At 49.2% G+C, this 20,081-nt stretch overlaps 1 protein-coding gene across 2 annotated transcripts in view; it reads left to right on the top strand.

Moving 5' to 3' along the window:
• Positions 1 to 18,385, top strand: part of WFDC1 (WAP four-disulfide core domain 1) — a 34,911-nt gene extending 16,526 nt beyond the window's left edge. Inside the window, exons 2-8 of one of the 2 annotated variants that reach the window (XR_009214010.1) lie at positions 1,523 to 1,715; positions 6,890 to 6,973; positions 8,019 to 8,159; positions 12,942 to 12,983; positions 14,996 to 15,185; positions 15,421 to 15,494; positions 17,862 to 18,385. Coding sequence is in view for 1 of the 2 variants with exons in the window: in XM_032156307.2 (XP_032012198.1) it covers positions 1,523 to 1,715; positions 6,890 to 6,973; positions 8,019 to 8,159; positions 12,942 to 12,983; positions 15,421 to 15,479 (519 nt within the window). In the remaining variant the exon portion in view is untranslated. The remainder of the gene's footprint in view (positions 1 to 1,522; positions 1,716 to 6,889; positions 6,974 to 8,018; positions 8,160 to 12,941; positions 12,984 to 14,995; positions 15,186 to 15,420; positions 15,495 to 17,861) is intronic. The other variant, XM_032156307.2, reaches the window with a different exon arrangement.
• The last annotated feature ends 1,696 nt before the right edge of the window (positions 18,386 to 20,081 follow it).

Genomic DNA, 20,081 nt, shown 5'->3' with positions numbered 1-20,081 from the left:
GAACTCATCATTTTTTATGGCTGCATAGTATTCCATGGTGTATATGTGCCACATTTTCTTAATCCAGTCTATCGTTGTTGGACATTTGGGTTGGTTCCAACTCTTTGCTATTGTGAATAGTACAGGGTCTTACTCTATTGCCCAGGCTCGAGTGCAGTGGTTTGATCACGGCTCACTGCAGCCTTGACCTCTTGGGATCAAGCCATCCTCCCGCATCAGCCTCCCAAGTACCTGGGACTACAGGAGTGAATGAGCATGCCTGACTAATTTGTTTTATTTTATTTTTATTTTTTTTTAGTAGAGAAGCAGTTTCGCTATGTTAGCCAGGCTGGTCTCAGACTTCTGAGCTCAAGTGATTCACCCACCTTGACCTCTGAGAGTGCTGGGATTATAGGCATGTGTGCCACAGCACCTGGCCCCTATATCTTATTTTTGAGCTTTTTATTAAAACATAATACTTCAGGCCAGGCACGGTGGCTCACACCTGTAATCCCAGCACTTTGGGAGGCAGGCGGATCACCTGAGGTCAGGAGATCCATACCAGCCTGGCCAACATGTAGAAACCCTGTTTCTACTAAAAATACAAAATTAGCCAGGTGTGGTGGCACATGCTTGTAATCTCAGCTACTCGGGAGGCTGAGGCAGGAGAATCGCTTGAACCCAGGAGGTGGAGGTTTTGGTGAGCTGAGATCGTGCCACTGCACTCCAGCCTGGGCAACAAGAGTGAAACTCCGTCTCAAAAACAAAACAAACACAAAAATAATACTTCAAAGTACATAAATCCTATGAATTCCCACAAAATAAACACACCATGTAACCAGCCCCCAGACCAAGAAACAGAACACAGCCACCAGTCCTGAGACCACGTGTTCCCAGCCAGTCACTGCCCACCAGATTCCTGACTTCTCATGCCAGACACCAGCTTGGCCTGTTTTTGAGCTATAAATATAAGTGGAATTCCACTGTGGTGTTCTCTTTTGATCTGGCTTTTTTCCTTTCATTATTTTCTGAGATGTATCGATGTTGTTGCATGGATTTAATCATTCTGTGTATAATTTGTAAATTCTCAAAGCTCTATATAAACATATGGATTACAAGAAATCCACACATATGTACATATACATATGTATATATAGACACATATGTGTGTACGTATATGCATACATGCAGACATATATGTATATACACATATATACCGCATATATTATGTATTATATATACTCTCTCTCTCACACAGGGTAGATAAGTAATTGTCCTTCAGCAAACATATCAAGATTTGCTTATCCTTTTGCTCTGGGCTTTGAGTTATTTCGTGCCGTGCCGACTGTTATAAAAAGAAACATGGTATCTTCTGACCTTCTGAGCCGCCCTCCGAGGCTGGCTCTGCCTGCTTGCTGTTTCTTACAAGAGGAAACGCAGGCTCAGAGAGGCCCGGCGCATGGCCCACCCCCTTGCAAGCTCCGGGCGGCGCCGGGACTCGAACGGGCGGCCCAGAGCTGCTGACACCGCCCTCTCCCCGCAGGCCGAGGAGGCGGGCGCTCCCGGCGGCCCCCGGCAGCCCCGAGCCGACCGCTGCCCGCCGCCTCCGCGGACGCTGCCCCCCGGCGCCTGCCAGGCCGCGCGCTGTCAGGCGGACTCCGAGTGCCCGCGGCACCGGCGCTGCTGCTACAACGGATGCGCCTACGCCTGCCTAGAGGCCGTGCCGCCCCCGCCAGGTAGGTCCTGGGCCCGAGGGAGGGGGCTGAGGGAGAAGGACAGGTAAACAGGGCTGTCCCGGGTAGGAGAGAGCTCGACTCGGGGGAGGGGAGAAAAGGAGCTGGGCTTGGAGCTGGGCTTAAAGCTGGGCCACCTGGGCGGGTCTTTGGCGCCTCCACTGCGCACCTGTGAACTGGGACGGGCGCTCCTTGAGCAGGCGTGGTGCTGCTGTCCACCTGCTGTGTGTCCCACTGCCCTTGGGGACCTGCGTTGTGGGAGACGCCCTTCCAGAGAAAATGTCACTTCCTTTGAAAGTGGGGTGGGGGCAGGGACCCCAGATGCCTCCAGGGAGCCACAGTCCAGCAGACACCCAGGAGGATCCGGGTGCAGTGAGATTTCTCATTTAAAAGATCAAGCTTCGAGGCTTTTCTTTACAATATCGACCATGTTCCCTGGGCTGCCACCAGCTGGAACCTCAGGTGCCCCTGGATGAGGAGGTGTCCTCTAGCTTCCCACTCACCCCATCACCCCACCAGGCCCGCCACACTTCTCATGCCTGGCCCTGGGGTATTTGAAGTGGAGACCGGGAACTTAGCAATCCAGATGGGGTGCGCCCCAGAGAGGAGCAGGTGCGTGGCTTCAGATCCACTGGCCAGCTGTCACTTTCTTCAGTCTCCCCTCCTGTGAAATGGGTGGATCACCTGAGGTCAGGAGTTCAAGACCAGCCTGGGCAACATGCTGTAACCCCGTCTCTACTAAAAATACAAAAATTAGCCAGGCATGGTGGCAGGAGCCTAAAATCCCAGCTACTTGGGAGACTGAGGCAGGAGAATCACTTGAACCCAGGAGGCGCTGGTTGCAGTGAGCCGAGGTTGTGCCATTGCACTCCAGCCTGGGCGACAGAGTGAGACTCTGTCTCAAAAAAAAAGAAAGAAAAGAAAAAACAACGTGCAGCTCACGGTGGACCTGCCACTCCGAAGTGCTCAGCACTGCGCGGGGCTGGGAGCAGATCATGAGTTGTGTGTGGAATCAGGACGCCAGCCTCTTGGGGAGAGACAATGTTGAGGGGTTCGTCACTGGCAGGACAGAGTTTCAGATCCCTTTTGGAGAGAAGGTTTGGGAAGGGAAGGAGGTGACCCTGTTGGGAACAGTAAGTGGGGAGTAGGGTGGACAAGTAGCTATTTCCTGGAAAAAATGTGCCCTCGGGTGGGGAAAATGTGCCCCTAAGTGGGCAGGATTTGGGGCAAGGAAGTTTTCTCCACCCTCAGCTCTGCTCAGGGTGATAACAACAGCTGTTTGGACTGTCCCTTCCGTGAGAGGCTTTGTGTTCCCATGGGCCTTAATTAGGGAAGGTGGCTCGAGCAGGTGGCCCAGCCCCTCCTCCCAAGGCAGAGAGGAGAGTCGGAGATGGCAAGAATGACCTCACTTTGTTTTCTTTGGGGTGAGGTCACAGTGATGACAGGGGACTCAGCACACTTAATCATGCTCATAATTACAGTCTTATATGCTCATCAAGACAGACAGGGACTATTTCAGTACTGCCTCTGGGTAGGAACTGGCCGCTGCTCCAGGCCAGGCAGCCTCCTACTCAGCCTTCATAAGAAAAACTAAATGTTGCCCCTCTTGGTGGACAAGCACATAAAGGCACCCCCCTCTGGGTGGGCTTATCAAAAATGGTGCCCCTTCCTCTGGAATGTGAGCTGGCATAGGGATTCTAGCCTTGCTTCCTGCCTAGAGCAGGTGCTTTTGAGCAGTGCACAGATGATACAACTGTACATGGCATTCCCAATAGCCTTTTCATATATCATCTCATTTCATGCTCACACAGCTTGATGACTGTTATCAGCCCTGTGCCACAGCTGAAGCTCAGAGAAGCTGAATCATTTGCCCAAGGTCACATAGCAGGCAGAGCTGCAGTTTCCATCCAGTTGTCTGACTGTAGAGAAGGGTTCATTGCCTCAGGCCGTGAGTGTGGGATTGTGGGGCCCCTGCCCTGGCACCTGTACCCACGCGTGGGGTCCTTCATTGCCAGGAATATCCTCCCCCAGACATCCCATGGCTCACTTCCTTACCTCCTTTAGACCAGTTTCCAAAGGCCTCTTCTCAGGAAAGATTTCCCTCTCTAAATGACAGCCCCTCCCTGGCCATTTTTTAACCCTCCATCCCTGTTTAGTTTTTCTCTGTAGCATAATCTGGAAGACTGTTTTACTTGTTTTTTCATTGACTGTTCTCTCCCCTCTTGAAGGTCAGCCCCACAGGGCAGGGAGTTTGTCTTTCATTCACTGCTGTAACCCCAGCATCTAAAATGGTCTCTGGGCATATAATACTCAATAAATATTGACTCATTCATTCATTCACTGGCCAGCAGGAAGAGCAATCATATTACTAGTTAGTAATAGCAACAGTGCTGTCTAACACCAGATTTCACAATCTTGGCATATGGATATTTGGGGTTGGGTGATTCTACTTGCTGGGCAGGAGGGCGCTGTCCCATGCACTGTAGGATGGTCAGCGGCTTCCTCGGCCCCTCCCCACCAGATGCCAGTAGCAACCTCTACCCCAAGTTGTGACAACCAAAAATGTCTCTAATCTTTCCTAAATGCTGTCTGGAGAACAAAATTGCTCTGCATTGAGAACTGCTGGTCTAACATAAGATGACATGGAATACATCAGGCCCCGTTCCAGGCACCTTACTTCTTCATTGCCATCTGGATTTGGGTCCGTCCAAAGCAGACCCAGAGACAAGGACTTGGGCCCAGGTTGCTTATTTGGGAGGTGATCCCAGGTAGTTCCAGTGAGGGCATGAAGAGCTGACACCCCAGGGCCACCAGGCCTTTAAGGGTCTTCAACTAGAATGATGGGGAGCCCAGACCAAGTTTCACTACTCCAAACCTTTGCTTATTTCCCTGCTGCTCAGAAGCCTTTGATGAAGGCAAAAGAGAATACAAACAGCCCGTATTACTACGTTTCCTACCGGAAAATGTTTCCTAACACGTGGTCCGATGTGGTGGGGGAAAGGAGGGAAGAACTGAAAGGTTGGGCATAGAGGCTGCAGAACCATCACGTCATTCCTGTGTCGGAGGTCACAGTGTGCTGGCTCCTTTCTCTGCTGTTCCAACTTCCACTGTCATTATAATCAGGAAGTGCTTCTTTATAGAAAAAGCTAACCAGCATTTTTACCAGTACCCATCAATGTACTTTAAAAGATGCTAATTATTTTTCTATTCTCTTTGTAAAGATAAATATTAGTAATTTTTAGTTTTGTCTTATTTTGGAGTCAAACGAATGCAGAGGTCACAAGCAAATGTGATCCCAGAACCGTTTTGATCTCCAACATGCTTAAAGTTTTCTGCCCAGGCATGGTGGGTCACACCTGTAATCCCAGCACTTTGGTAGGCCAAAGCAGGAGGATCGCGCAGGGCCAGGAGTTTGGGACCAGCCTGGGTAACATAGGGAGACCCCCTATCTCTACAGAATAATAATAATCATCATCATCATTAATAAAAAAGTTTTAAAATTACTTGTCAACACTTAAAAACCAGAAGATTTCTATTTTTAAAAATACAGACTTGGCTGGGTGCGGTGGCTCGTGCCTGTAAATACCAGCACTTTGGGAGGGCAAGGCGGGTGGATCACCTGAGGTCAGGAGTTCTAGACCACCCTGGCCAACATGGCAAAAACCTGTCTCTACTAAAAATACAAAAATTAGCCGGGCATGGTGGTGTGCCCCTGTAATCCCAGCTACTTGGGAGACTGAGGCGGGAGACTGAGGCAGGAGACTCGCTTGAACCCAGAAGGTGGAGGTTGCAATGAGCCGAGATTGCACCATTGCACTCCAGCCTGGGCAACAAGAGTGAAACTTTGTCTCAAAAAAAAAAAAGAAAAAAATACAAACTTACAGTCTGGGTGCAGTGGCTCACTCCTGTAATCCCAGCACTTTGGGAGGCTGAAGGGGGTGGATCACTTGAGGCCAGGAGTTCAAGACTAGCCTGGGCAACATGGCAAAACCCCATCTCTACTAAAAATACAAAAATTAGCCAGGCGTGGTGGTGGGCGCCTGTAATCCCAGCTACTCAGGAGGCTGAGACAGGAGAACTGCTTGAACCTGGGAGGCAGAGGTTGTAGTGAGCTGAGATCGTGCCACTACCCTCCAGCCTGGGTGACAGAACAGGACTCTGTCTCAAAATAAATAAATAAATAAATAAATAAATAAATAAATAAATAAATAAATAGAATAAGAACTTACAGTAAGGAAAAAAAAACAGTCTGGGAGCACTGGAAATGACTGGTCAGGGCTAACCAGCAGCTGATTCATCCAGGTAGGAGGCACTCTCTGCTTTGCTGTGGCCTTGCCTGGTCTGCTTTCCTGTTTAATGTCATCTACCTGTCCCCTAGAGGCATTTGAGTTTTTGACCCCAGCCTTTTGAAGGCCTTCCCATAAACTGTGTGGGTGACTCTTTCTGTTAAAACCAGGTATATTGGTTATACCTGGGTGATGGGATGACCTGTACAGCAAACTTCACCCATACACCAAACTTCAGCGACATGCAACTTACCTGTGCAACAAACCTGCACGGGTACCCCCAAACCCAAAAGGTAAAAAAATAACGTATTAGTTAGAGAACAGGCTATGCTGCTGCAACAAAAAGACCCATAAATACAGGGACCCAACCCGTGAGGCATTTTCTTGTCTCTCAGCTATTGGTGCAGAGACAGACATTTGTGGTAGGCAGGTAGCTCTGCTCGCAAAGCCGTCTAGGGACCCGGCTTCCTTCCTTCTTTCCACTCTGCTGTCTGATTGATGTCCTTGTCCACATGGTCAGAATGGCTCCCAGCCTGCAGGAAGGAAAATAGGGAGGGAGGGAGGGGAGCAGAGAGCCCCCAATCAGAGGGCAAGACAGGAAGTTGCATGGTCACTGCTGCTCACATCTTTGTGGCCAGAACCCTGTCACGTGGCCACATGTAGCTGCAAGGGAGGCAGGGAAGGCTAGTCCCCAGCTTGGTGGCCCAGTGCCCAGCCCACAGTGAAAGGTCTATCACTAAAAGCAAGGGGTGAAGGTGTGCCAGGAACCATAGTTCTTTCTCCCATGGGGAGCCTCTGTGCTGTCATGAAATGGGGGTGCCCCCAGCCCCCAAGCCTGGGCATTTCTCAGCTGCTTGAGGAGGGCCTTCATCTGACCCTGTATTGTGTTAGTCTTAGACTGGCTGGTGCAGCCGAAACCTCGATGGCTTGGTGGCAATGGCTGGCTCCTGGATGGCCCTGAGGAGGTGTTACAAGGTACCTGCCGGGTAAAGCCCAGACCCTATATCCAAGTCTCGATCCCTCCTTCTCAGCTGCTTCCAGAAAGCTGGCAGCACCAGGCTGGCTGTCCCCCATGCACGGGCCCTTCTGCCAAACTCTCACCCCTCTTTGATCCTCCCCACCCCAGCGCAGAAGGGCTGATGACTGGGGGCTTATTCAGAATCAAAGCCCAGTACGGAATAAGGGCTTCGACTCTCCCCAAGAATGCGGCCTCCTCCTGGATGGAGAATTGAAGGCGAGGGGGCTTAGGGTTGGTTTTCAAATTCCTGGAATTATAGGGGGTTCACTCCTATCTAATGATGAAGCCTCCCCGGGGGTGGGGGAGGTACCAGGAGGCAGAGGGCGGTTTCTGGAAGGAACAGCATGCAGGCCGGGGACCTAGAGGCCTAGGAGATGAGAGCTGGCACCCTTGCACACCTGCGGCTGTGCTTCTGACTCCACATCCATCTGTGTGTTGTGTGACTGGGTCCGCTAGAGTGTGCAGCCATGTATGCAACTGTGTGGCTGTCCTTGTGCCTGTGGCTGAATATTTGTGTGTGTGTGTGTGTGTGTGTGTGTGTGTGTGTGTACATGCAAAAGTGTGTGACTGTATTGTGAATGCGTACATGTGTGGGTGAACGTGTGTGTATGTGGGTGTGGATATGTGTGTGCAGGATTTGTGTGTGGGGATGAATGTGTGTATATGTCTATGTGTATTTGTGTGCCCGACTTGCTTGTGTAAGTGTCTGTGTACCCATGCGACTATAGGGGTGAGTATGTGTTTCAGGGTGTATCCGTGAACATGTCTATATGGATGTTGCTGAGCCTGTGAGACTATGTTTGGGATCAGGTGAGCTTGGACTGCCTGTGTTTGTGTGCGTGTTTGTGGGTGTGCACGTGTGCCACATGCCGCTGAGTGAGACCTAGGGCCTAGCCTGGAACCTGGGGTACAGAGGCGAGGCCTCCTCTCTGGGTGAGGTGCGTTCCCTGCATCCGCCCCAGGGGTCTGCCTTCTAGACCCCAGCGTGTGTCCCCCCTGCAGCAGAGGCATGCAGCACCACGGAGGATGGGGCCGAACCCCTTCTCTGTCCCTCGGGCTATGAGTGCCACATCCTGAGCCCAGGTGACGTGGCCGAAGGTATCCCCAACCGTGGGCAGTGCGTCAAGCAGCGCCAGCAAGCAGGTGAGTGTGGCACCCCCTCCCCCCGATCCTAGCCCCTGCCCCAGCCCCCTTCTCCCTGTAAGCGCCCTCACCCCCACGGACGACCTGACCCAGGAAGCAACCCCAGCACCTGGGCCTCACTGAGAGCTCCCCACATCTTCCCCCTGCCCGGCTCCTTCTTTCATGGCCCCTACCCTTTCCCTGCCACACCAGCATGTGACCGAAGCTCTTGAGCCAGCAGACTGGCTGCAAACCCCAGCTCTGCACCTCCCAGCTGGGCGACACTGGGGTTAATTTCTTCCTATCTCTGAGCCTCAGTTTCCTCATCTGTAAAATGGGGCTACTTCATGCTGTTGTGGAGCGTGACTGAAATCATAAGTACAGAGCTGTCGGAGCAGCCCTGAGGAATAGTAGGTGGTCAGTAAACAGTGGATATTTTATATACACGAATGTGTAGATGGACCCCAACTTACGATGGCCAACTTATGATTGTTAGACTTTACGCTAGTGCAGAAGCAACATGCATTCTGTAGAAACTGTACTTCAAGTTCCCATCCAACCATTCTGTTTTTCACTTTCAGTATGGTCATCAATAAATTACATGATACATTCAATATTTTATTATAAAATAGGCTTCGTGTTAGATGACTTTGCCCAATGCATTTTGACTTAAGATATTTTCAGCTTGTAGGGGGCTTATCAGTACATCACTGCATTGTAAGTCAAGAAGCATCTGTGTCTGTTTTAAAGGAGCATCTGTATCTGTTTTCAAACTGCACAGAATTAGAATTGTCTGAGAATCCTTAACTTCCCAGAACTTCTGCCAGGACTGTTCAGTTTGACTTAATTTGTGTTTGTCTTTGGACACAAAGGCAATAAATAGATGAGTGAGTGGTGTTGCTTTCATTGGCATAATTTTCCCAAGAAAAGAAAGAACGTGGCGCAGCGATTCCTGGTGGTATCTAAAACCATCTCGAACCCCACGCAAGGCAATCAAGTTGAAAGACTTCAATGTGCTTTTTGGCATGGAGTTTGGATGAACTGTGTGGTGAGCCAGGAGTCTGGGACTTCAGGGTGGCCATGTCCACCTTGTCAAAGTCAATGTCAATCAGGCTGAGACCACACCCAGGGGCCCCTGTCCCCACTTCGGCATCTCATAGCCCTAATAGCTAAGGACAGGACCCTCAGACAAGATTGGTGATTACAGTGACCCTATTTGCCAAAAGTATACTGGGGGGTGCATGTTCTGCCAAAACCTCTTTTTTTTTTTTCTCATTTGAGAATGTGTTTCTCTGAAGTGTTTCAAGAAAGGCATAGACGTAAAATCAGTCTTGCATTTAATGTCATTATCATTGCAGATAAAGTGATGAAAATCCTGGAATCCTGAACTTTGAAGAAATTATCTGCAAAAGGCTTTGAAACAAAGAGATGCCTTTTTGCTTTTCTCTACATTCCACTTGCTATTTGCAGGGCTTTGTTTGGGATTATAGGGTGGCTTCTCTAGCCAGATAGCCTGGGCTGCCACAGCTACTCAGCCCCTTACTGCTGTGGGCAGCAAATAACATAACCTTTTCAGGCCTCATTTGCCTTTTCTGTCAAATGGGTTCATAATACTTGAGGTAGTTCATAGGGCTCTTTGAGGAGTGAGTTAATCCGTGTAGAGTGTCCATCACTTCACAAGCACAGAACACAACCTTCACTGTTTTATCACTGTTTTATCTAGACACTCAATCCTGCCGTGGGTGGGAGGGGTGTGTGGTCTTTTGGATGTAAAACCGCAAGGGTCTGCCAGCCAGTCTGAGGCTGCTGGAGTGTGGAAGGGATAGCCTTTTCCAAAAGAGAGCTGTGGGGCGAGTTTCGAGTTCGTTGGACTATGCCACCATTTATAATAATGGCGGCATAACAGGAATGACTTGGGCACTTGTGTTTTTCATCCCCTGATCTTTTTCATTCAGCCCTATGATGTCTAAGACCAAGATCAAACCAAGTCAAACTAGTTCTTAAGGGTTCAAACCAGTTAAAAAAATTCCCATTTCAACACAGAGCTAAGCAAAGAGTCAGTCATTCAATGATGACCACACCAATGATGCCTACTGTTAACACGCACCTTCGGAGTGCTCTCTTTAAATTAAGCTTTGCTGCAAGCCTGCAAAAGGAGAAGTAGAACCAGGAGGCAGTGCTGCATAGGTTTCAGAGTGCAGGCTCAGAACCACAGAAAGAAGTCCAAAGCCTGTAACTTTCTTCCTCCGTGGCCTTGAGCAGGTCACCCAACCTTTCTTAGCCTCAGTTCCTTCATCCGTAAAATACAGATGGCAATGGTAACCGTAGTGGCTACTTCATGGGGCGGTTGTGGGGCTTGAGTGAGAGGAAACACCTGTGAAGTGCTTAGACTAGCACCTGGCGCACTGTAGGTCCTCCATGAACGTGTGCCGCCATCATCCCTGCCTTACTAAAGGGAGGATATGAGTTCAGGAATTTACCCAAAAGATGCACAGCTGGAATTCCAAGCCGGTCCACCAGCCTCAGAGCCTGTGTGTGTGTGTGTGTGTGTGTGTGTGTGTGTGTGTGTGTGTGTGAGCTTCCCCTCACAAATGAATGATTTGAGGCTTCCAAATGGAAATGTAAGTGGAATTCCCCCTAGCCTTGTTCTCAGGGGGCTGACACTTAGCAATAATTACTGGTAATTTATTGGTAATTATATATAGGTTTGAAAACATTTTGAATTCCAGCAACTTCCCTTGGAGCAAAAATCTCAGGGGAAGAGTGGCCCCCTTGTCCCAGCCTTACCAAGGAAGAAGCTTTTTATTTAAGTTTTTAGAAATTGCATATTTGAAATAATTTCAGACTTATAAAAATGTTGCAAAAGTAGTTCACTGAACCCCCCATCCAGATTCCCCAGTTGTTAAAAAACTACCATTGCATTTTCTTTTATGCTTTCTCCCCACTTATAAATCTATGTGTGTATTTTTCTGGACCATTTGAGAGTAAGCGACAGACCCTGTGCCCACACCTAAGATGCCATCCTCCCCTAAGAAAGGCTTCTAGCGGGTACCAATAGTCCTTCAAGTTTGATCATCCAGCACCTGGAACCAGGCATTTGAGGGGTTCACATTTTATGCAAGAGGAAAATGAACATTGATATGTATAGTAAATCTGATTTTTCAGAGAGTGGGGTCAGGGAAAATCGGTGCATTTTTCTGAGTAGGTTTGAGGTCACACAGAAGCTGAACTGCGGGGGCTGGCCCTTCCTTGTCCTGCCCAAGACACTGCTTGAGAAGAATGAAGTGGGGCTTGTCTAGCCTTGAGTGGGAGGAAATCTGAGAAAAGTGATGAGTAATCACTTTTGGTAATAAATTATAAGTGACTATATTTGGCGTGAGGAGGGGGTCCGGGGTCCACATTTACCTCTGTCTCCTTGTGGTGTTATGGGCCAGAATTCATCCCCAGGTGAAGGGGGAGCAGGAAAGTTTCAGGGAGCTCCCCCAGCCTACAAAAACCCCAGCCATTTGCTTTGGAAAATAGTTATTGCTGCAGTTGCTGATCAGCAGGTGCTGACCCATTGGAGGGCCTGGAGCGGTTCCATGGAGCGTTAGCACCTTGACCAATAAATGTCCGTGCTGGTCCCAAACAGCCTGATGATTTTTAGTATGGCCACAAAACAAAAGAAAAAGAAAATGTCTGGCTACTGCGCATATGTGCTTGATTGACCTTATAGCAGAGAAGGCGGAGCTGATCACCAGGATGGAGAAGTGAGCTAAATTTGAAAGAGATTGCCACATTCAAGCATCCACATATCCTGGTCACATTCCTGTCGGCAAATGCTTTCCTGCTACTATGGGGTGGGTAGCACGGCTAGTCATGGGACATGCGTGAAATTGCCAGCAGTTGACCACTTTTTACACACAAAGATAGCATTTTCATATGGCTCCTCCTAATACTGCATAGATACGTTCTAAATGAAATTGTTTCTTTTAATCCTCACAATAACTTTAAGAGGTACTAATTTTATGCCTATTTTTAGGTGAGGAAACTGAGGCTCAAAGAGGATGAGTGAGGATTCATACTCAAGTTACTTTGTCATTTGCAGTAATGATATCAGAGTGTCTCTTGGGCAGACTCAAAGGAGTGCCATCTCTTCCCCCTGTGAACATATTTTGTGATGACATTTACTCAACAGTATGTTAAAATTTGGCTTCCAGTTCATCTGTTAAGACAGTGGTTTTGGCTGGGCACGGCGGCTCACACTTGTAATCCCAGCACTTGGGCAGGCTGAGGCGGGTGCATCACCTGAGGTCAGGAGTTCAAAGCCAGCCTGACCAACATGGCAAAACCCATCTCTACTAAAACTACAAAATTGGCCGGGCGTGGTGGCGCATGCCTGTAATCCCAGCTACTCGGGAGGCTGAGGCAGGAGAATCACTTGAACCCAGGAGGCAGAGGTTACAGTGAGCTGAGATCATGCCACTGTGCTCCCGCCTGGGCAACAGAGTGAGACTTCGTCTAAAAGAAAAAAAACAAAAACAGACAGTGGTTCTGAAACCTTTTGCTCTCAAGACCGCTGTACCCTCAAAGATGTTAAGGAGATCTCACAGGGCTTTCCTTTATGGTTGATGGCTCTGGATATTATCATATTAGAAACTAGAGCTGAGACATTAAAAATGCTCGTGTAGCCTCTGAACAATTCCATTGTACACTAGTGAGATGGTGAGAGTGAAAAACAAGTAATTCCTCAGTATTATTATGAAAAGAGTTTTGGCCTTCTAAACTTCTAAAAGAAGTTTTTCCCTCTCACTTGTTTTCCAGATGGGCGAATCCTACGACACAAACTTTACAAAGAATATCCAGGTAAAAGAAGAAACTGTTCTTTCTTTCCAGAGCGCACACAAAAAAAGGCAGTGAACGTTTCTTATGTGAAGAAAAAAATAAAAGCCCAGGGCTGAGATATAGGGAACAAAATGGGACCTGGGATTAAGAAACAAAATAGAAGACCTGTGGTCTGATGGTGGGCAGGGAGGTGTGAGTCACAGAGGAGCTCATGGCAAACATGACCCCATGCCGAAGAGCAGAGCCTGGAACTGCTCATATTTAAGCCTCTGCTACTTTCATTCAGAGAACTGGAAAACATGGCTGATACCACTCTTCCATTCATCCGTCTAATCATCCATCGATCCATCCATCTCTCCATCTATTATTTCATGCATCCACTCATCCCTCCATCCATCTACCCACCCACCCATCTACCCACCATCCATCCATCCATCCACCGATTCATCCATCCATCCACTCATTCATCCATTCATATATCTGTCTATTCTTTCATCCATCTTCCTGTTCTTTCATCCATTCATTCCTCTATCAATCTATTCATCCATCTATTCATTCTTCTATCCATCCACCCATTCATCCATCCATCCACATATTCATCTATCTTTTCACCCACCCATCTATCCTTTTATCCACCCCTTTTTTCCTTCATCCCTCCATCCATCCATCCTTTCATTCACTCACCTATTCACCAATCATCCATTCATCTATCCATCCATCCATTCATACATACATCCTTTCATCTGTCCATCTATCCACCCATCTTTCTTTTTTTTTTTTGAGATGGAGTCTCACTCTGTTGCCTAGGCTGGAGTGCAGTGGAGTAATCTTGGCTCACTGCAAATTCTGCCTCCCGGGTTCAAGCGATTCTCTTGTCTCAGCCTCCCAAATAGCTGGGATTACAGGTGCCCGCCACCATACCTGGATAATTTTTGTATTTTTAGTAAAGACAAGGTTTCACCATGTTGGCCAGGCTGGTCTCACACTCCTAACCTCAGGTGATCCACCTGCCTTGGCCTCCCAAAATGCTGGGATTACAGGCATGAGCCACTGCGCCTGGCCCCATCCACCCATCTGTCTATCCATTTATCCATCCGTCCACTCATCCATCCACCCACCCATCTACGCATCAGCCCACCATCCATCCATCCACCTACCCATTCATCTCTCCATTCACTCATTCATCCATTCATATATTCATCTAATCTTTCATCCATCCATTTTTTCAAGCATGCATCCATCCATTCATTCCTCCATCAATCTATTCATCCATCTATTCATTCTTCCATCTATCCATCTATATATTCATCTATCTTTTCATCTACCCATCTATTATTTTATCCACCCCTCTATTCCTTTATCCCTCCATCCAGCCATCCTTATATCCACTCATCTATTTGCCCATACATCCATTCACCCAACCATCCATCCATCTGCCCATTCATCCATTCATGCACATATCCTTGCATTCATTCATCGGTCTCTTCTTTCATCCATTCATACATCCATCCATCCACCCATCCACCCATCTATCCATCCATCCATTCACCTGTGTATCCATTCATCCATCCACCCATATATCCATCTATCTATTCAGCCATCCAGCCAGCCATCTATCCGTCCATCTATCCATCCATACATCCATCCATCCGTCCATCCACCCACCCATCTATCCATCCATCCATCTATCCATTCATCTACCCATCTATCCATCTATCCACCCACCCATATATCCATGCATCCATCCATCATTTATCCATTCACCCATCCATCCATCCATCCATCCATCCATCCATCCATCCATCCATCATTTATCCATTCATCCATTCACCCATCCATCCATTCTCCCATCCATCCAATATGTCTTTATCAATAATTTACTGCACATATTTTCTAAGCATTACTCATCAGTCTGCTGGGGGTTGGAGCTACATTTGTGAACATGACAGACCCAGTCCCTGCTGTCATGCAGCTAATATCAAGCAGAAAATTCAGACATGAATAAAGTCCAAGTGGTTATTTTATGATAATAGTGACAAGCCTTCCTGACATCACATGCTGGATACTACGAGGACACCTTAGTCCAGGTTGTGAGGAAAGGCTTCCTAAGGAGAGGACATGAAAGCTCAGCCTAAAGAATAAGAAATAGTGGGCAGCAGAATGGCATGTGTGAAGCTGTTGAGGTCGGAAGCAATTTGGCCATCCCCAAAGCTGGAGTGTGTGGTGAGCTGTGGAGGTGGTGGGAGGTAAGATCAGAAACAGACAGAGCTGGTGACATCAGCTGGGGGGCCTGGGGAGGGAGAAGAGGCACTGCAGGTGGGGACTGAGTGACCTCAGTTGGGGGAGGGAGGAGAGGGCCAGGTCCCCAGGCTTCATTTGGCAGTTGCTGGTGAGCCATGGGGGGCATTAGAGCAGGAATAGATACATCTACCCCAACAGAGCTGTGTTCTTTTCACAGAAGGTGACTCAAAGAATGTGGCAGAACCTGGAAGAGGACAACAGAGGCACTTTCAGTAAAGCAATGGCAAGCAGGTGAGTGGGCAGAGAGCAAGAGTCAGTGGCCAGGGTAAATGTGGGCAGCCAGTGTCCTGGCAGCTTTCACCACCAGGTTGAGGAGCAGGAGGGTGAGAGGAGCACTTTCCCTACTGGCAGAATTTGAAATTCCCTTCTGCAGTAAGTCCTCACCTAACGTCATCAATAGGTTCTTGGAAATTGACTTTAAATGCAACGACGTACTATATGCACTGTATGCCATAGAAGCTTAACTCATTTGTTTGTTTTTTTAAAAGACGGGGTCTCACTCTGTCACCCAGGCTGGAGTGCACTGGCACAATCATTGTTCACTGCAGCCTCAGACTCCTAGGCTCAAGCCATCCTCCTACCTCAGCGTTAGTCCCAGTAGCTGGGACTACAGACATACACCACCGCACCTGGCTAATTTTTTTGTATTTTTTGTAGAGATGAGTTCTCACTATGTTACTCAGGCTGGTCTTGAACTCCTGGCCTCAAGCAGTCCTCCCACTTTGTCCTCCCAAAGTGCTGGGATTGCAGGCATGGGTCACTGTGCCTGGCCTTAACTCTTGTTTATATCCATTAGCCTATGGTAAAATTGTTTTTGTTATATAGTAGTCATTTTGCTTAAAGTTGCGGTTTCCAATAAGCTATCTATGATGTTAAATCAGGACCTACTGCAATTTCAAGGCAGGAACATAGGAGAACTTTGTGTGTGATCAGAAGTGGAAGAAATTCTGTATCCCTCTGAATCAAAATCCAAGACCAGACTAGGTCGCAACTTTCCTTTCCATTCCTTTGCTTTACTGTCTCCAGGAAGTCTTGTCTATCTCTTCTCACTTCTGTCAAACAATTCTGTTGGGTGCCAACTATCGGATAGTGATGGTTCCAGCCTCTTGGTTGCTCAGCGGTAGTTCATGGCAGAGCAGCATGGTGAACAAATCACACAGAGCCCCTGCTCTCAGGGAGGCCACATCCTGGTAGAGGAAGGCTACACAAGCCAACAGATCAATCCATACAAAGACAGGTGTGGTGAAGAAGTGAAGAGGCTATGTGGGGCAGAGTCCCCGGGCAGGGGCAGAGCCTGGGGCAGGGGCTGCTTCATTTGGGGTCAGGGAAGGCCCTGTGGGGGTTGAAGTCTGAGCCAAGATCCGAGGTGAGAGGGTGCTGCTTGGGGAGGGTCTGGAGGACAGGTGCACAGGTGGAGGGAGTTGGAAGAGTGAAAGTACTGAGGTGGGAGGGACGCTGGCTTTGGGGAGCCAAAAGAAGGCCCCTGGGGTGGATGCGGGAAGGTCACAGGGAGTCTGACTCCAGAGGACACCGCAGGTGAGGCACAGGCTTGCTCTCAGGTGCCCTCAAAGGTGAGACGCAGGTGCACGCAAAGGGCCGTGGAGTTGCAGCCCTAAACCTGAAAATCTACCCAGCCCCTGTGAATGCTGGATAGCCACAGAGGGCAGAAAGGAGCCCCTAAAAGCAGGTGACAGCCTCCCAGGACGTCACTGAAAAGCAAATGTCAGATTTCAGATTCCAGAGTCCTCCCAGAAAATCTGGAGCCCGCAGGGACTGATGCCAGCTTGTCTATTACCTGCTGATGACAGGAGCCGTCCCTGGAGTAGGTCAGATGCAGCTGAGGACTGAGCGTCTAACAGGGAAGGAGGAGGCCAGTGGATGTGGAAGAGACCTTGAGAGGCAGTTTAGGATGGTTTAGAAGTTGAGGCTTTTGATCAGACACAGCAGCTCCCGCCTGTAATCCCAACATTTTGGGAGGCCGAGGCAGGCAGATGGTATGATCCCAGGAGTTCAAGCCCAGCCTGGCCTGGCCAACATGGCAAAGCCCTATCTCTACAGAAAAATACGAAACTCCCCAGGCATGGTGGTGCACCCCTGTGGTCCCAGCTACTTGGGAGGTTGTGGTGGGAGGATCACTTGAGCCAGGGAGGTTAAGGCTGCAGTGAGCCATGTTTGCACCATTGCACTCCAGCCTGGGTGACAGAGTGAGACCCTGTTTCAAGAAAAAAAAAAAAAAAAAAAGTACAGCCTTTGGAGCAAGCTAGGCCTGGGTTTAAATTCTTGCTCCGCCACTGTGTGACCTTTAGTAAATAATTTCAGCTCTCCAAGCCTCAGCTTCCTCATCTATAAAATGGGACTGATGGTAAGGGAGGAGTTAGGAACTAAATAAGATGATGCCGTGAAGACGTCACAGTGAGTTCAGAATTGGGTCTTCTCAGAAACGGGCATCTTCCTGGTGTTTCTGATGGTGGCGGTGGTGGCAGGGAGAGGAAAGATTGGTGACTGTGTGGTCTGCCCTGCGGCGGTTCACCCTGATGCTTCTTTGTCTCTGGTCTGCCCTGCAGCAGTTCACCCTGATCCTTCTTTCCTCCTTTCCAGCTGGGTTGCAAGAAAATTCCTCCACTTTCTGCTAAGCCTTGGAAACAGCTGGGAAAAGTAGTTTGACCCTCAAACTTCACATTCAGCTCAGCAGAGCAAGACCCCAGAGATGCTTAGAGACGGGACACCTGGCCATCAATCCCAGTTTGGCCCAGCCTGGTTGGGTGACTTTGTGGGAGCCACTTAACACCTCTGGGTCCCTGTTTTACCATCCTGGGAGGAAGGCCCTGCAGCTCCATGAGACCTTTACCCCAGGAAGAAGCCGCCGCCCATGCAAGCATTTCTGAAGCCGCTTTCTAAGACCAGGTTCAGCATCTTGATATTTTTTGACAGATTTCTCCGAAGCCTGGGTCTGGGAGGTGTGTCCCCATTTCAAATGTTCCCCAGATAAATTCATCCATCGGGAAATGGAAATGAACTTGCCTACTAATGTGTGATTCCTAGTTCTAGTCACCTGATGTGCTGAGGGCTAAATGTTAGCAAGTGGGAGGAGGCCACAGAACAATAAAAACAACCAAATAAGATGCTGAGTCTGGTGTTTTGTGATACTTTATCACTGTTTAATTGAGGGGCGGGAAGCAGCGTGAGTATCGCTGGGATGAGGTGTCAGCTCGGCTCTGCTCCTGGAACCCTGTGTTAGCATAGAGCCCCTGATCAGACCCTGGGAGGGGGATTTGTTGAAAGTGATTCATTAGGGAGGTTCCTGGGAAAAACTGGCACCTCCAAGCTTCTCTGAGACCAGCTTGGCCCAACATGGTGAAACTTTATTTCTGTTAAAAATACAACAATTCGCCAGCTGTGCTGGCGCACGGCTATAATCCTAGCTCCAGGGGAGGCTGAGATTCTACTGGCTGAGCTGGATTCCAAGATGCAACGTAGAGTCCTCTTGATCTGCCCGTCAGGGAAGTGGAACAGGAGGAGACAGTCAGACGAGGGAGGGGTGACGAGGGCCCATGGAGGGCACCTTTGCTGCAATCCCTCTGGGGGTCTTGGAGGAAGCCTCAGTCCCGCCAGCGCTGGCTCAGGGCTGTGCATCCTGTGCTGTCATCCAGAAGGACCCTATGCTTGGTTGAATGATTCACTGTCACCATTTAAAAACTCTTAGTCATTGTTGAACAAGGGGCCTGCTTGTTCATTTTGCAAATGATGTCGGTAGCCCTGAGCCACACTGTGGAATCGGTCCCACTGGAGCTGGGCAGCGGAACCCGAGTATGCGTAACGCTTCCGGCACCCATCAGTGCGTGGCGAGGCTGCCCCTCCCCGTAAGAGAGGAGGCAGCCCACCTGCCGCCAGGGAAGGAGAGGCACAAAGGCACCCAAGGGAACATGGGCAGAGCCCCTGGGGCACCCTGAGGCTCTCCCATTAAATCACGGGTGCCCCACCTGTGCTAGATGGCTTGCTCGCAGTGGCCTGGGATTGGCTGAAGTCCCCAGGGCTCGCCAGAGCTAAGGACAGAGGCCCTAAGGGACTGTCCACCCCCAGCTAGCCACATACGGTGGAAGCAAATAATTACAAACAGCAGCGACTCCAGGGGGCCAGGCTATGTCTGTGCATCTCTCAGATGAGGAAACTGTGGCTCTTGGAGATCTGAAAGGACCCACCCAAAGCTGTGAAGTCAGTAAGAGCCAAAGCCAGGATTCCGAGCAGGCAGTCCCACCCTACGCTCAGGCTCCAGACACCCTGCTCTTCTGCTAGCCTGGCCTGTCGAAGCTGACTCCCTCCTGCCACTGAGGTGTAGAAGGGACCCCTGACAGTGTGCCATCCTGCAGAGGACTCTGGATTGGAAGGGACTGGGCTGAGCTCATCCCTCCTCCCTGGAGGGCTGCTCACTAGATGGGGTGGAGACACTGGAGCCTGGTCAGCCTGAGTTCCAATCGGAGCCTCAGTCTCCTCTTCTCTGAACTGGGTATAATAAAAGCAGCTGCCTTTCAGAGTTCCTGTAGGTATTGTATGAGATGCTACATAGTAAGTGCTCAGCACACAGGGATGGTTATAATTATTATCATTAGCCTGGCCCAATACACACGAATTCTCTTAATACTCACAAAACCTCATGAAAAGGGTATGAGCACCCGCATTTTCCAGCTGTAGAATTTCAGCTTCAGAGAAGTTAAGCAAGTTGCCTAGGATCAAAAAGAAAGCAAATGACAGAGCTGGGCTTTGAGCCCAGAGCTTCTGATGCCCAAGACTAGACAGGCTGGTCCTACCTTGTGTTGAGTC

Source organism: Hylobates moloch, unplaced genomic scaffold (genome assembly GCF_009828535.3).
Source record: "Hylobates moloch isolate HMO894 unplaced genomic scaffold, HMol_V3 SCAFFOLD_6, whole genome shotgun sequence".
In the NCBI taxonomy this organism is placed as follows: domain Eukaryota; kingdom Metazoa; phylum Chordata; class Mammalia; order Primates; family Hylobatidae; genus Hylobates; species Hylobates moloch.
The sequence above is the reverse complement of the archived record's forward strand: the minus strand, read 5'-3'. Positions and strand labels throughout refer to the sequence as shown.